The sequence below is a fragment of the Physella acuta genome, unplaced genomic scaffold, assembly GCF_028476545.2.
Source record: "Physella acuta isolate Inbredline_101_S28 unplaced genomic scaffold, ASM2847654v3 ptg002455l, whole genome shotgun sequence".
Classification (NCBI taxonomy): Eukaryota; Metazoa; Mollusca; class Gastropoda; family Physidae; genus Physella; species Physella acuta.
Window position 1 is genome coordinate 109229 of NW_026733938.1, and position 13272 is coordinate 122500.

At 34.3% G+C, this 13272-nt stretch overlaps 3 protein-coding genes across 3 annotated transcripts; all 3 read right to left on the bottom strand.

Annotated features, from left to right (window-relative positions):
* Window positions 1-318: 318 nt before the first annotated feature.
* On the bottom strand, window positions 319-4212 carry LOC131933320 (uncharacterized). The gene is made up of 4 exons (XM_059290102.1): window positions 4152-4212; window positions 902-1405; window positions 700-799; window positions 319-421 (listed from the first exon to the last, which is right to left on the bottom strand). The coding sequence occupies exons 2-4, from the start codon at window positions 1281-1283 to the stop codon at window positions 319-321; spliced, it is 585 nt and encodes a 194-aa protein (XP_059146085.1). The 5' UTR covers window positions 1284-1405; window positions 4152-4212.
* Window positions 2150-4152, bottom strand: LOC131933323 (putative ankyrin repeat protein RF_0381). Its single transcript, XM_059290107.1, has 2 exons — window positions 4145-4152; window positions 2150-3213 (listed from the first exon to the last, which is right to left on the bottom strand). The coding sequence occupies exon 2, from the start codon at window positions 3173-3175 to the stop codon at window positions 2150-2152; it is 1026 nt and encodes a 341-aa protein (XP_059146090.1). The 5' UTR covers window positions 3176-3213; window positions 4145-4152.
* Window positions 4213-7144: 2932 nt separating the features above from the next.
* LOC131933324 (ankyrin-3-like) lies at window positions 7145-9898 on the bottom strand. Its single transcript, XM_059290108.1, has 3 exons — window positions 8763-9898; window positions 7607-8402; window positions 7145-7319 (listed from the first exon to the last, which is right to left on the bottom strand). Exons 1-3 carry the CDS (start codon window positions 9862-9864, stop codon window positions 7157-7159), a joined length of 2061 nt encoding a protein of 686 aa, XP_059146091.1. The 5' UTR covers window positions 9865-9898; the 3' UTR covers window positions 7145-7156.
* Between the last annotated feature and the right edge of the window lie 3374 nt (window positions 9899-13272).

A 13272-nucleotide genomic window follows, 5' to 3' on the forward strand; every position in this document is an offset into this window, starting at 1 on the left:
TTCTATTAACGTACTCTAAAGACACATGTATACAATCGTTTTAATTGTATCACACCTAAGATCAAAGCCGGACACAGCGCTTGTGATCAAACACCAGTTGATAGACCACCTGTGATCAAAGACCCTCTGCTGAGAAAACACATGTGGTCAAACCCCCTATGGTCAAACCCCCTATGATCAAACCACCTATGGTCAAAGCACCGCTATGGTCAAAGGCCCGCTGTGGTCAAACCCCCTATGGTCAAAGCCCCTATGGTCAAAGCTCCGCTGTGGTCAAACCCCCTATGGTCAAACCCCCTATGGTCAAAGCACCTGTGGTCAAAGGTCCGCGCACCCTTTTCTAGACTTCTTAACGGACAAACTGTTTCTCATACTCTTTGTGAGATATCTTATACCGTGGTGTCTCAACAATTTGTCAAAGCTGAAATTAACGTGAAAGGTAGCGTTGTATATGTTTAAAGTTAAAATATGACAAACATTTATTAAGGTAAATTGTGTAATGGGCTTAAGTAAGTCTTTGTAATCTTGGTTTCACATTTCAAAAGCAGTTAAATAAATGTTTATGTAATGATCTAGCAATAATTAAAATACTGGTTAAAACTAAGCTGGTTATAAAAAAAACACAACTAAAATGATGTAACAATTGAAAGTCAAAATGCAATTCAAAAATAGGTTCAAACTATTCAAAATTAAACATACATAATTTTCTTTCTTTGATCCGTATTTCTCATAACTGTTTTGTTTTTGACGATGGTTTCGAGTCTAGTCTTTTCTTGTTTGACCATCATATTTTGTGTATCTGAATACAAATGAAACAGTTATATTATTCCAATGATTAACAAATTATAGTATTACGAGAATAAATTATTATAAATTAAAAAAATAAGAATGCTGAAATTACCTCTTGTTTGACCTAGTCGAGATAAATTTTCTTGACTACTGCGTGAGTAGTCCAACGTCTTATGTTTTTCCAAGCATGGCTGACCATTCTCTCCCAATGTTTCAAGATTTGTCTGTGTTATGTTGTGGTTTTCGTGTCTTGTATATATTTTATGTGTTGACTTACGTGGGTGTTTAAGTTGTGAAGTTTTGATGGCGTTCGTTGATGTAGTTGTGGAGCTGGTAATTTGCTTTGTGGAGTTTGTACTTGTAGCTGGTCTAGTCGCTATTGATATTGTGGCTGCAGTTTTTATAAAATCAGTGCTTGTGGTAGTATCATTAGTTGCATCAGCTATTATTGTACAAGCTATAGATGTTGCATTTGTAGTTGATGCAGCACCCATATTTGGAGTTGAATCCGCTGATTTTTTGACAGAACCTGGTGTACCTGGTATGCAATCAGTATTTGGACCAACTGCAACACTTGAACATGGAGTCGTTGTGGCGCAATCTTTAGGTGTTGTATCTGCAATAGTTAGGTAAAGTAAGTCTCATCTATGGCTGAAAAAAACATGTGTAACACCAACACTACTGGAATGGTTTTTATATTACATGTATAAATATATATATAATCTTCACCTTTGCTTTTTATGTATTATTTTATTTAAACGACACTTAAATCTGCATGCTTTTACTATTTTTTTTTCTTATTTTTTTTTCTCTGTATCTCATGGCATAGTTTTTTCCAGTTTAATTTAATGTAAATTTTCAAATGATAAAATTCTAATTAAAGAGCTATATTCTTAAATATCATTCACGTCAGCTGTCACATCATAGCTACAATTATGCTCTATTTACAATCTTATATTTTAGTATTACAATTTAAATTTTTGAATCGGGAAATAGTATAATTTCTAATAAATGTAATTATTGATTAAACTCATAAAATGCACTATCGATCAAAACTCACCAATAATTTGTTTAAGTTTAGGAAATATTTTACGGTTAAGCATTGCTTTAATTTTCTCTTTGTTTTCATTTGATGACTTAGCGCCGTGTTGTATTAGAACTTTAATGACGCGATAGTGATTTTTCAGAGTAGCCACATCCAAGGCTGTCTGACCGTCATTGTCTTCAATGTCAAGGTTAGCACCATACTGTTTGAACACGTCGATTATTTCAGATGCGTTTCTGTCATTGATGTTGTGCAATGGGGTTTTCCCGTGCTTATCCCTGACGTCAAAGCTAGCTCCAGCTTCCAGTAAACTCCTCACGACTTCCGTGTGACCGTTCCAAGAACTGTGTGTAAAGCTGTTCTGTTGGAGTTGTCTACCGTGGCAATAACTTCTCTATATTTCAACAGTGTTAATACTGTATCATTGCGCCCTTGTATAGCAGCGTAGTGTAAAACTGTTCTGCCTTCTTTGTCTCTGATGCTCGCTTTAGCCTTCGCTTTAAGCAGAGTTTCAGTCAACACGACGCTATTATGGTATAATGGATCTCTATATAATGGTGTTAGTACGCTGTAGTGCAAAGCTGTTTTACCATCGTTGTCTTCTGTATCGATTTCTGTAAACTTTACCAGCTTTAAAATAGCTTCGGAATGTTCGTATTCGACAGCGTTGTGTAACGCTAGTTTTCCTTCGTTATCTTTTATATTTGCTGAGGCTCCAGCTTCCAATAATAGATCTACAATGTCGTCTCTTCCATTGTGTGCGCAGTAGTGTAAGGCAGTTTGCTTATTTTCATCAACACTATTTATTTCCGCGCCTCTTTGTATAAGCAATTTGACGAGTTTCATACTTCCATGATAAGCAGCAAGATGTAAAGCTGTTTTACCTTCTCTGTTAGCCAGATTTACATCAGCACCTTCATCTAGCAGAATAACGGCTATATCATTATATTCATACTCAAAGCCAACACACGCATGTAAAGCTGTATTCTGATCAATACCATTAGTTTCATTAACATTTGGTTTCCATTTCATCAGAAGTTCAACAAACTCTTTGTGACCCTTTTCAGCGCTGATGTATAAAGAAGTGTATCCTGGACAGTATCCTATACCATTATTAAATTTTGTTTTGACATTAACGTCTGCTCCTCCGTGTAATGACAGTGCCCCCAACAATAGATTGTTCGTCTCCGCATAAAGATGTAAAGGAGCCGTTCCATCTAAACTCATACTGTTTATGTCAATGCCTAAACTTAAAACAAATTCTTTTAACATAAAGTTACTGCCAATCTCTTCAGATTGTTTTTGCGAAGAAGTTGGTTTTTGACTCTTGATTGACAACATCTCGGGCTTATTTTGTTTCAGTGTTGTCCTGACTTGATCTATTGTTAAATAATAAAATAAACAAGCTTCTCATATGTACAGTAGCTAACATAAATCGCCCCCCCCCCCCTAAAAAGAAAGATACCTGTTTAACTGAGGCGTAGAGATCCATACTGGCGCCCCGGCAAACTAACAAGTTTGCACCCCCTCCCATTTCAACATTGTTATTCAATGTCCCTAAATAATATTATATTTTGTCGACGACAGTTTACGAAGTCTACAAAGCCAAGAAGCAGTCTATGTTCTGAACTTGGACTGTATAATACTTAATGCAGCTGAGAATAAGCTTTTAATTTTTTGTTCGACCCCTTTTGGCGTCACCCACCATCCTTCTCCTAGCTACGCCTATGATGTTTAGATTGTCATATTACAAGTGCAAATAAACAGTTGAAGCTGCAGCAGACGTAAACTAGCACCAAGGTTTGTGGTTGTGCCTCCGAGTAAGCTTATTCAATTCATAGCTACTGGTTTTGGACAAATATTCCGGGCTATTTATTGCTACGTGGTTTCAGAAGTAATATCGACTTTCTTCACATTAAATAAAGTAAAGATTAGTCACTGAATTTTTTTGAGACACACAGGATATGTTTTTAAAAATACTACATTTGACTTTGTTATTAGAGTACGCGTTCAATTTAAATTTCAGGAACAAATATTTCTAGCAAACTACACAATGATAAGAGTTTTTGACAAAACCGAATAACTTTTCTAATATTTTATACCAGCCTAGCCTGTGACTATTTTTGGACTTCCAGTTTAATTCTATTTTCGGTCTTTAAAAAAGTATTTCTTGTTTGATAGAGACTTGTAGATCTCAAATAAATTAATGATTACAACACAATTAGCTGTTACAAATAAAACATAACATAATTTACAGAACATATAGGCAAAATATAAATACAATATATTTAAGATACATAAGTCACACACAATCTACCTTTATGACGTACGTAGAATGCAGATCTCTAGCTGAACTACACACTAGTTGTTCAATGACACATCGATCCGTAAAATATATCTCAAAATATTGCTGGGGATTCCCCATTTATGTATTGGATAAACCCGATAAATGTGTTAAGCAGATGTCTGCACAATATGTCAGTCGAGATATTTTATCATGTACCTAAACTCTATATGTGGGCCCTTTATAATTTGAAAAGAAATTCTGATTTAAGATATTCGACATTTTGATGCTAATTACAGTGATATGGTAAGATGTAGATCTATAATTTGGGACACACATTCTGAAATTGAAATTATTTTGATTATTTCATTTTAACAAGCCATAGTGTGTTGAACATATTCCAAAATTATTTAACTAATTACTTACAAGTCAGTTTGAAGACAATCTTGCAGCTTCAGAATTTTTTTTAGTTCAAGTCAATCTAATCTACAAAATGAGAACACACTTTTGGCTCGCCATTTTGTATCCCTTCTATACAGGACTTTTAGGATGGAAAAGCATGCACAATTTGGCCAACATTTGTAAAAAAAAATGAGTCACCTGTGTTATCGGATCACAGCATTATTGTTATAAATGACATTCGCTTCAAATTCCTCATTAAGTATTTGTTTTTACAATCTTTTCTTAAGTCTAAATGCCTAACTATCCAGATGTCTCTTAGAGATATAGTTTTGTTAATTTATTTTGATCGAATTATTATCGAACGATATCTTTTTATCGATAAAAATGAATTCAAAGATTGTTATAGTACAACAGAAAGGGAGTTCAAATTATTTTAGACGAGAAGATTGTGGTCTTAATTAACAGCAATTAAAACGTTAAGAATAAAATTGATATCTCAGTTTTAATATCGATTAGCTATTCCATTTTTACATTTTCAATATAGAATTGTCAAATTTTCTTAGCTTAGCTGTATTTCTGGTAACAAATATCTTTGTGTTAATACTTTGTGTAGTATCGACATTTGCTGCTGGTGTTGTTGTGGTATTGAAAGTGGGGTGTAAATATATAGTTGGTGGTGTATTTGGTGTTGTCTTGTTTTCAATTAGTTTATTATCGTTCAGTTAGGTATTTACTAAGGTTTACCGTCTTGTAGTTTACTTTTTTGTTGAGGGGTTCCAAGGCTGATGTTTTAGACTTATTTTGTTGCGCATATTTTTTAGTCTGGTTTGTTGGTGTGCTCTATTGGTATTTGGGTTTAAGGGAGTGCAGTCAAATTATGACACTGAGTATATAATTTGAACAAAGACAATACATCCATAGTGTTTTTCAAAATGCTAAGGCGAGGGCTTGGTTTATTTATAATACAAGGAGAATTATATTTGCTGTCAACAAAATTCGAATTGTCATCCTAGGCAGACAGTTTCCTCTCTTACATGCAGCTTACATCGCTCCCACTTCGATGTTTACGTTTATGACTTCTAAAACAGTAAAACAATAACACAGTAGGAGCATGTATTTAAAGTTTGAGACACGTTATGTTTACATTTAGTTTATTAGCTTTATATAGTATACAATTTTAAATAGAGTTACAACTGTGTAGATATATAAAAATATGTGTTTACAAATAATGTTTATAAGATTGTTTTCTATATTATCTATTTTTTAAATTTAGATATGGAAGCGCAGGCAGCTAGTTGAGAGTCCTTTACAAGTTTTACTGTAATAGGATGTTTATTAAGTGCACATACACATATTGGAAAAAAGCCCACTGTATTTAGGACGTAATAATAAGAAAACATTGACAAAAATTATGAAAATTTTAGTACTAAAATGTAACAAGATAAAATAGAATGAATAACAGTAACAATAACGAGTATTACACGTGTGCTGAAAAAATACTTATTGACTCGTGTCTGTATGGCTAAACACTTTTTGTAAGAAAAAGTGAAAAACAGTTACTAATTTAATAACTAAGGTTGACTTTTAACATTATTTCAATTTCCATAATATATTCAGATGCTGAGAGATGTCTCATGTCTAAGTCAAGTCAAATAACACTTTTAGCAAATCTACACAGGTCTACATAATTAATATTGTCTACTTATTGTCTATACGTAGTCTACATTTGATCTGTCTTACACAAACACAGTCTGCCATGTACCCAGCCAGTAGATCAGTCTTGTGCCCCACTAGAGGAGACATTCGTTGGCTAGATCAAACCTATGGAGACTCCTCTCTCACAGATTTCTCTAAACTTGTCGAATGAAGTTGTCCATCCGTTAAACAATGCTCTAGGATTTCCCGACAAATAGATTTAGTTTGCTGTCGATGGCTACGTACTTTGGTTTCAAAACGCAATATATAGACAGTAAGTTGCGAACAGCCTGCTGTTCCCATGTTGCCCCTCTCTCCACACAGCTGATGGGCCATAGGCAGAAGATTTACCAATAAACAGCTAGCGTCTATTAATTTTAACATCCAAAATAACCGCGGGCACTGCTTGTATTATCTAACATCTCCCTAGCAAAGAACAAACATGGTCTAAACATCCTCTATAAACTTTAACCACCACATACACTGTGGGGGTCGTCCATATATGACGGCACACGCCGTAGGGGGGGGGGGCGTAGGGAGGGTCCGTAATTTTGCGACGGTGTCTAGCGAGGGGAAGGGGGGGGGGATGTTCAGATGATGTGACGTCACAATTTTGCTTTAATTAAAAATGCTAGAAAATGTATTTTAGCTATTATTTCGCGTTTTAGAAAGCTGGTTTAATAAGTTATAATAGAAATTGATAAAAATGCTCTACGTTGACAAAGATCAGACAAGATTTTGGAAAAAATATCGATGTTTTAAGAAAAATTCAACTGCAATTTTGAGGGGAGTTGTAGCCTGGGGTGTGACGTCAGTTTAGGGGAGGGGGAGTCTGGCCTTTTGTGACGATGTGTGACGGAGGGGAGGGGGAGGCACCAAAAAAGCGTGACGACATTTATGGAGGACCCCTGTTCCCAACCACACCGCCATTGAAGCATGGTTCACGTAATGGCAGAAGAGTCTATAGCTGCTCTGTCACAAGCTCCTCTAGACTTGCCAATGAAGATGTTTTGATTGCTGTCCATGGCGAGGTACTTTACATTCTCCACATTTAACTCGTTGCAATGATGTACTATCTTTGGCTTGTAATGGATACTGACATTCCTGAAAATAGTTATTTCAATTCACATGATTTTAAAATTATTTTTAAACAATATTATTGATATTTTTTATACGTTAATATTTATAATGTTGGAATGTCAAATCGAATTACTAATAATATGGTATGAATTCTCTTAAAACCTTTTAAACTACAATTTGTTTTGATAGAATGTAGTTTCATAGACTTATACGACATAAAAGGCAGCTAGTTGGCCTTTATATTTTTAAAATTTAATGTTTAAAACACAACCTCTATATTCTAATTCAATATGGAATTTGTTCAAACTTACATTACTGTCTTTCCGCTGCCTCTTTTTTTTTCATTTTCGGACATTTTCGCCATTTCTTTCTCAATAACATTTTTAACATCAAGTAATGGAAAATAGTCATCCAATTGAGTCACAGATTTTGTTTGTGTTTGTTTAGTATCTTCAACATTCTCGATGTAGCTCTCCTCCAATATGTCGACACTATTGACATTAATCTCTTCTTGTGTTTTTATAGTTAGTGCAATGTCAGTATGTTGGGTAGTTTCAACACTTGCATCTGGTGTAGTGGTAGAAGCTGTTAGTGTAGTATTTATAGATGGTGAAGTATCGGTACTTTGGGTAGTATCATCACCTGTATCTGATATAACGGTAGCAGCTGTAGGTGTTGTATCCATAGTTGTTGTATTGTAATTACTTGGGGCAGTATCATCACTTTCATTTGAAGTAGCTGTAGAAGCCGTTGGTGTTCTTTTTATATATGGTGCATTATCATTACTTGGGGTAGTATCATCAGGTGCTTTTGGAGCAGCTGTGGAAGCTGTTGGTGTTACGTCCATAGATAGTGCATTATCATTACTTGGATTAGTATCATCACTTGTAACTACAGTAGTTGTAGAAACTGTTGGTGTTATAACTAAAGATGGTGCATTATCAGAATTTGGGGTAGTATCATTACTTTCATTTGGAGCATCGGAAGAAGATGATGGTGTTGCATCCATAGATGGTGTAGTGTCATTACTTGGGGTAGTATCATCTCTTAAAATTGGAGCATAAGCAGAAGGTGGTGGCGTTGTAATACTTGGTGATGAAGTTGTTTCTGAATTACAATATAAATTATGAAATACTTTTCAAAGGTCTTAAAATAACAATAGGATGTGTGATGGGACTGTATGCTGATTTAATATCTAGACAAAAAATGTTGATTTGATAATCAGCATAACAGACGTTGATGTATGATTACGCTTTAACATTTAATATACATGAGAAAAATTTATATATAGTGCAACATATTTATAGCTGTTAAACTCAATATAGATTAACTTTTCTAATAAAGGTGAATTTATAGATATAATAAAATGATAAACTTTGTCATGCAAAAAAATTGTAATTAGAAGTGAGTTGTCCTTATTTTATGCAACTGTAATAAAACATATCAAATAAATTCAAACAAGCTCACCTGTCATTGATTTTACTTCTATAAACTTTGAACAGTCCAAAACAGCGTTAGCGTTTATCATTTTAATCTTCGCTGATGACTTAGCTCCGTGTTGTCTTAGAACAGCAACTGCTTCATCGTTTGAAAACATAGTGGCCATATACAAAGGTGTCCAACCTAAGTTGTCTGCAATGTCAAGAGTAGCGCCTCGTTGGATTAGTAGTCTGATGGTCTCAACCTTCTTCCCTGTTACACTGTAATGCAATGGGGTCCTCCAGAGCTGGTCTCTGCGGTCAACATCAGCTCCAGCTTCCAGTAACGCCTCCACAACTTCTTTAAGGTCGTTTTGACAGCTGTAGTGTAAAGCTGTTTTGTCATTACTGTCTGCGATGTCAAAAAGATGTGTTCTTTTTAAGAGTGTTAAGGCTGTTTTAGAATTAACCCCTACCTGAACAGCACAGTGTAAAGCAGTTTGACCACGGTTGTCTATGATATCTGATGAGGCTCCAGCTTGAAGTAAAAAATCGACAATTTCATTTGAACCGTTTTGTGATGCGTAATGTAAAGCTGTTTTCCCTGAATCGTCAATGCTATTAACATCCGCGCCTTTATCTAAAAGCAACTGGATGAGTCTCTTACTATCTTTAACAGCAGCAGTATATAAAGCTGTCCAATGCGTCAAGTCAGCAGTTTTTCCACTAAAGCTGGTTCGATCGATAATCTCACGTTTTTCTTTAAGCAATTTGGCGAGTTTCGAACTTTCACACCTAGCAGCATAATGTAAAGCTGTCTCACCTTTCCCGTCAGCCAGATTAACATCAGCGCCTGCATCCAACAGAATATCCGCAATTTCTTTGCATCCTGATTGAAAACACATATGTAAAGCTGATTGTTTATAAGAGCCATTCAGTTCATTGATATTGGCGTTCCATTTCACAAGAAGTTGAACAAAATCTTTTTGACGCTTTACAGCGCTTATATACAATGGGCTATCTCCGTACCTTGTTTTGACATTAACATCCGCTCCATCCTTTAATAAAAGGTCCCCAGAATATAAATTGTTCTTTTCTGCAGCAAGATGTAAAGGCGCTTTGCCATCAGAATCCTTACTGTTTATGTACATGTTTGATCTTGAAACTGTATCTTGTAGAATTGAGTTACTTTCTTTATCGGATAAATCAGAAATAATTCTCTTTTTTAAAAGAGAAAGAATTATACCACTTATTATTTGTATTCCTTGTATTCCCCAATATATTGGTTTAATTAAAATAACTAAACATCCCAAAAAGATAAAACTATAATATGGATAACAGTAGTTCAACACTACCCAAATTACGTTTTTTAAAAACGTATAGACGCTAATGTTTTCTTCTCTGATTTCATCCTCGAAGTTTATATATTGATTGCTGGATGACATCTTCGTTTGTTTATTTTGATTCAGTAGCAATTTGACGTGACCTATTTTAACGAATGAAATAATCAGGCTGAAACCATGTATTACAATTTACATGAAATGTATTCACTATAATAAAGAAAACCCAACGAGATATTTGACATTGGTAAACTAACATTTCTAATAGCTAGGAAAGTGCAAAATAGGTACAGATAGTGTATCACTTATTGTGATTGTTGTATATATAAAGCGTATCACAACGGGATAATGAATTGTATGTATGAATAACTGTTTTTGTTTTAAGTTGTGGCAAAGCGTTTTATTATCGCTCAATCAATGTAGTGAAAATAATCACCGTTAGAAGCATGAATTGTTTTTTACTTAATCACCAAAGATTTCATTTAGATAATGAGTGTCCAAAATTATATATATATATATATATATATATATATATATATATATATATATATATATATATATATATATATATATATATATATATATATTAAGTATGCTATTTGGCTGCCAGTCCGAAAGTCTCGAGTTCGAATCTCGGTCCAGACTCACAAAACATACGTGGTTGTTCTCTTCATAAAGATGTAAAGGAGACTTTCCTTCTGAATCCGTGCGGTTTAAGTCAATGTCTAGCAAACTGCATTCAAGCGGTTTTAGTTGCCTACACTACAGGAGCTTCGACAATTGTGGCTTTGACCATAGCTGGTTTGACCATAGGTTTGGTTTGACCGTAGGTGGTTTGACCAAAGATGGGGTTTGTGCACAGGGACTTTGTCTACAGGTTGGTCGTCCACATATAGTTTATATAATAACAACTGTAATAATCATTGTTTAGGGGGGGGGGTCGTCCATTAATGAAGTCACACTCGTAAAGGGAGAGGGGGGTTCAGATGGTGTGACGTCACGCTTTTGCATTATAAAAAAATCAATGTTAGAAAACGAATTCTAGCCTTTATTTCGCAGATTAGACAACTGTTTTAATAATTTTGATATGAATTGATTAAAATACTTTCAGAGTTCAGACAAGATTTAAAAAAAAATCGTATTTTAAGAAAAATTCAACTGCAATTTTTAGTGGGGTTGTAGGCTGAAGTGTGACGTCACTTAGCGACGATGTGTGGCGGAGGGGAGGTAAAAATCGTCAAAAAAAAAGGCGTGACGACATTTATGGATGACCCCTAGTTTGAATTTATGATATTATTAATACAGTTTTATATGTCAAGGTTCCTTTCAGTTGACATTAATACAAAATTACTTGTACAAAAAATGTCAATAATAGTTCTTTTAGTCTGGTGTTAGGCCTACTAGATTTATTAATAAAATTTAATTGAATACAAGTTAGTTTACATACTTATGTCCAGTTTAATGTTAACACGTATATTAATATATGGCTAAGTAAAATAATGTCTTAAGAAAACACGCATTGTATTGTACACTTATTTGATATCAACATCTTTTTAAAGACGCTTTTGTTTATTGAACTACCGCGCCATTATTGGAGTGACTATTATAACCTCTCGCTAAGGTAAATCGATGTAAACAAATCCATAACCAGTCTATTAGCGACGCGTATCTGATCAATAAAACACATACATAGAAAATGATTGATGTATGTGTGGGGATTAACGAAAAAAAATATTCATTATTTTAAATGTTTTGAAACTATCACCGAAACTATAAAAATCAGAATTTTAAATGTCATTTTTATAGTTAATTGATTTTCGATAGCAAAGTTGATAGCCTGTTTGATTTTATTTGTGAGGTTGAAATAATTTGAACGTTTGAAGTAGAAATATTTCATTTGAAAAAAAAATGTCCCAAATTCTAAAGCCGGACTATTAATTCAAAGGTCATTTAAGCATAATGTAGACTACACAATACTTAACAAAAATGAATTGCATAAATCTTGTACTCTACCTGTTTTAAGTGGAACCAGCAGCCAGACGACCAGCCTATGGAAGTGATACAATCCAGCTTTCTCTGGTACTATATATAGCACACATCGACCAGGTAATAAAAAATCAATTTAGCATCCGTGGGGATTCCCCTTATCGTTTATTTGACGTTTTCTTAAGGTTTTTATTTAGGTTGCTCAGTATTTTTGCTTGTGTGCGCGTGTGTGTGTGTTTGTGTGAGAGACAGACTGTTAATCTTTCTGACTGTCTGTCTTTCCATCAATCCGTCCGTCCCTTCTTCAGCTGTCCGTCTGTCAGTTGTTCCATGTGTTTGTCTGTCTGTTTGTGTGTCTGTCTGTCTGGTCGGTATGTTTCTCTCAGACTATCTGTCTTTCTGTATATTTGTCTGCTTGTATGCATGTCTTTTTTCTGTTTGTTTTTCTGTCTGTTTGTCTCTATTTTTCTCTATCTCTCCGTTTGTTTTTCAATATTAAGCTGATCGACTTAGGATCTAATTTAAAATTTAATTTCAGTTCTTCACTTAATCTCTTGGATATAATTGGGTTTAAAAAATGATTTTAGAAAGCTTTTACAGTAGTAATTTTTCCAAAGACCTTGGTCATTTTAAACACAATATATAGTTGACAAACTAAAGATTCGATTGCGCAGGGGAGCTAAGTACGGTTAACCTTTCCTTCTGGTGCTTAATGCTTCTTTTTAATAAAGCATTAATTTAGCGCGAAATTGTGTTTAGTATATAGCCTCAATTCATAACTCTTATTCACTAACCCCATGGACCGTCAGGTTCTAATGGAACCTAAAACAAATATCATCTATGCTTTATTTAAGTAAACACAAACAACTGTACACTCAGTCTATCACATTTACTTTTATTTTAATTGTAACAAGTGAGTGCAATAAATATAAACACTACAATCAGATCTTTACTTCAGAGTGTAGCATGGGGTGGGTGGGTGGGGGAGGCGAAAAACTATATTGGGACAATGATAAGTAAAAGGCGTCCCCACCCTTTACAAACAGACATACATACATACATACATACATACATACATACATACATACATACATACATACATACATACATACATACATACATACATACATACATACATACATACATACATACATACATACATACATACATACATACATACATACATACATACATACATACATACATACATACATACATACATACATACATACA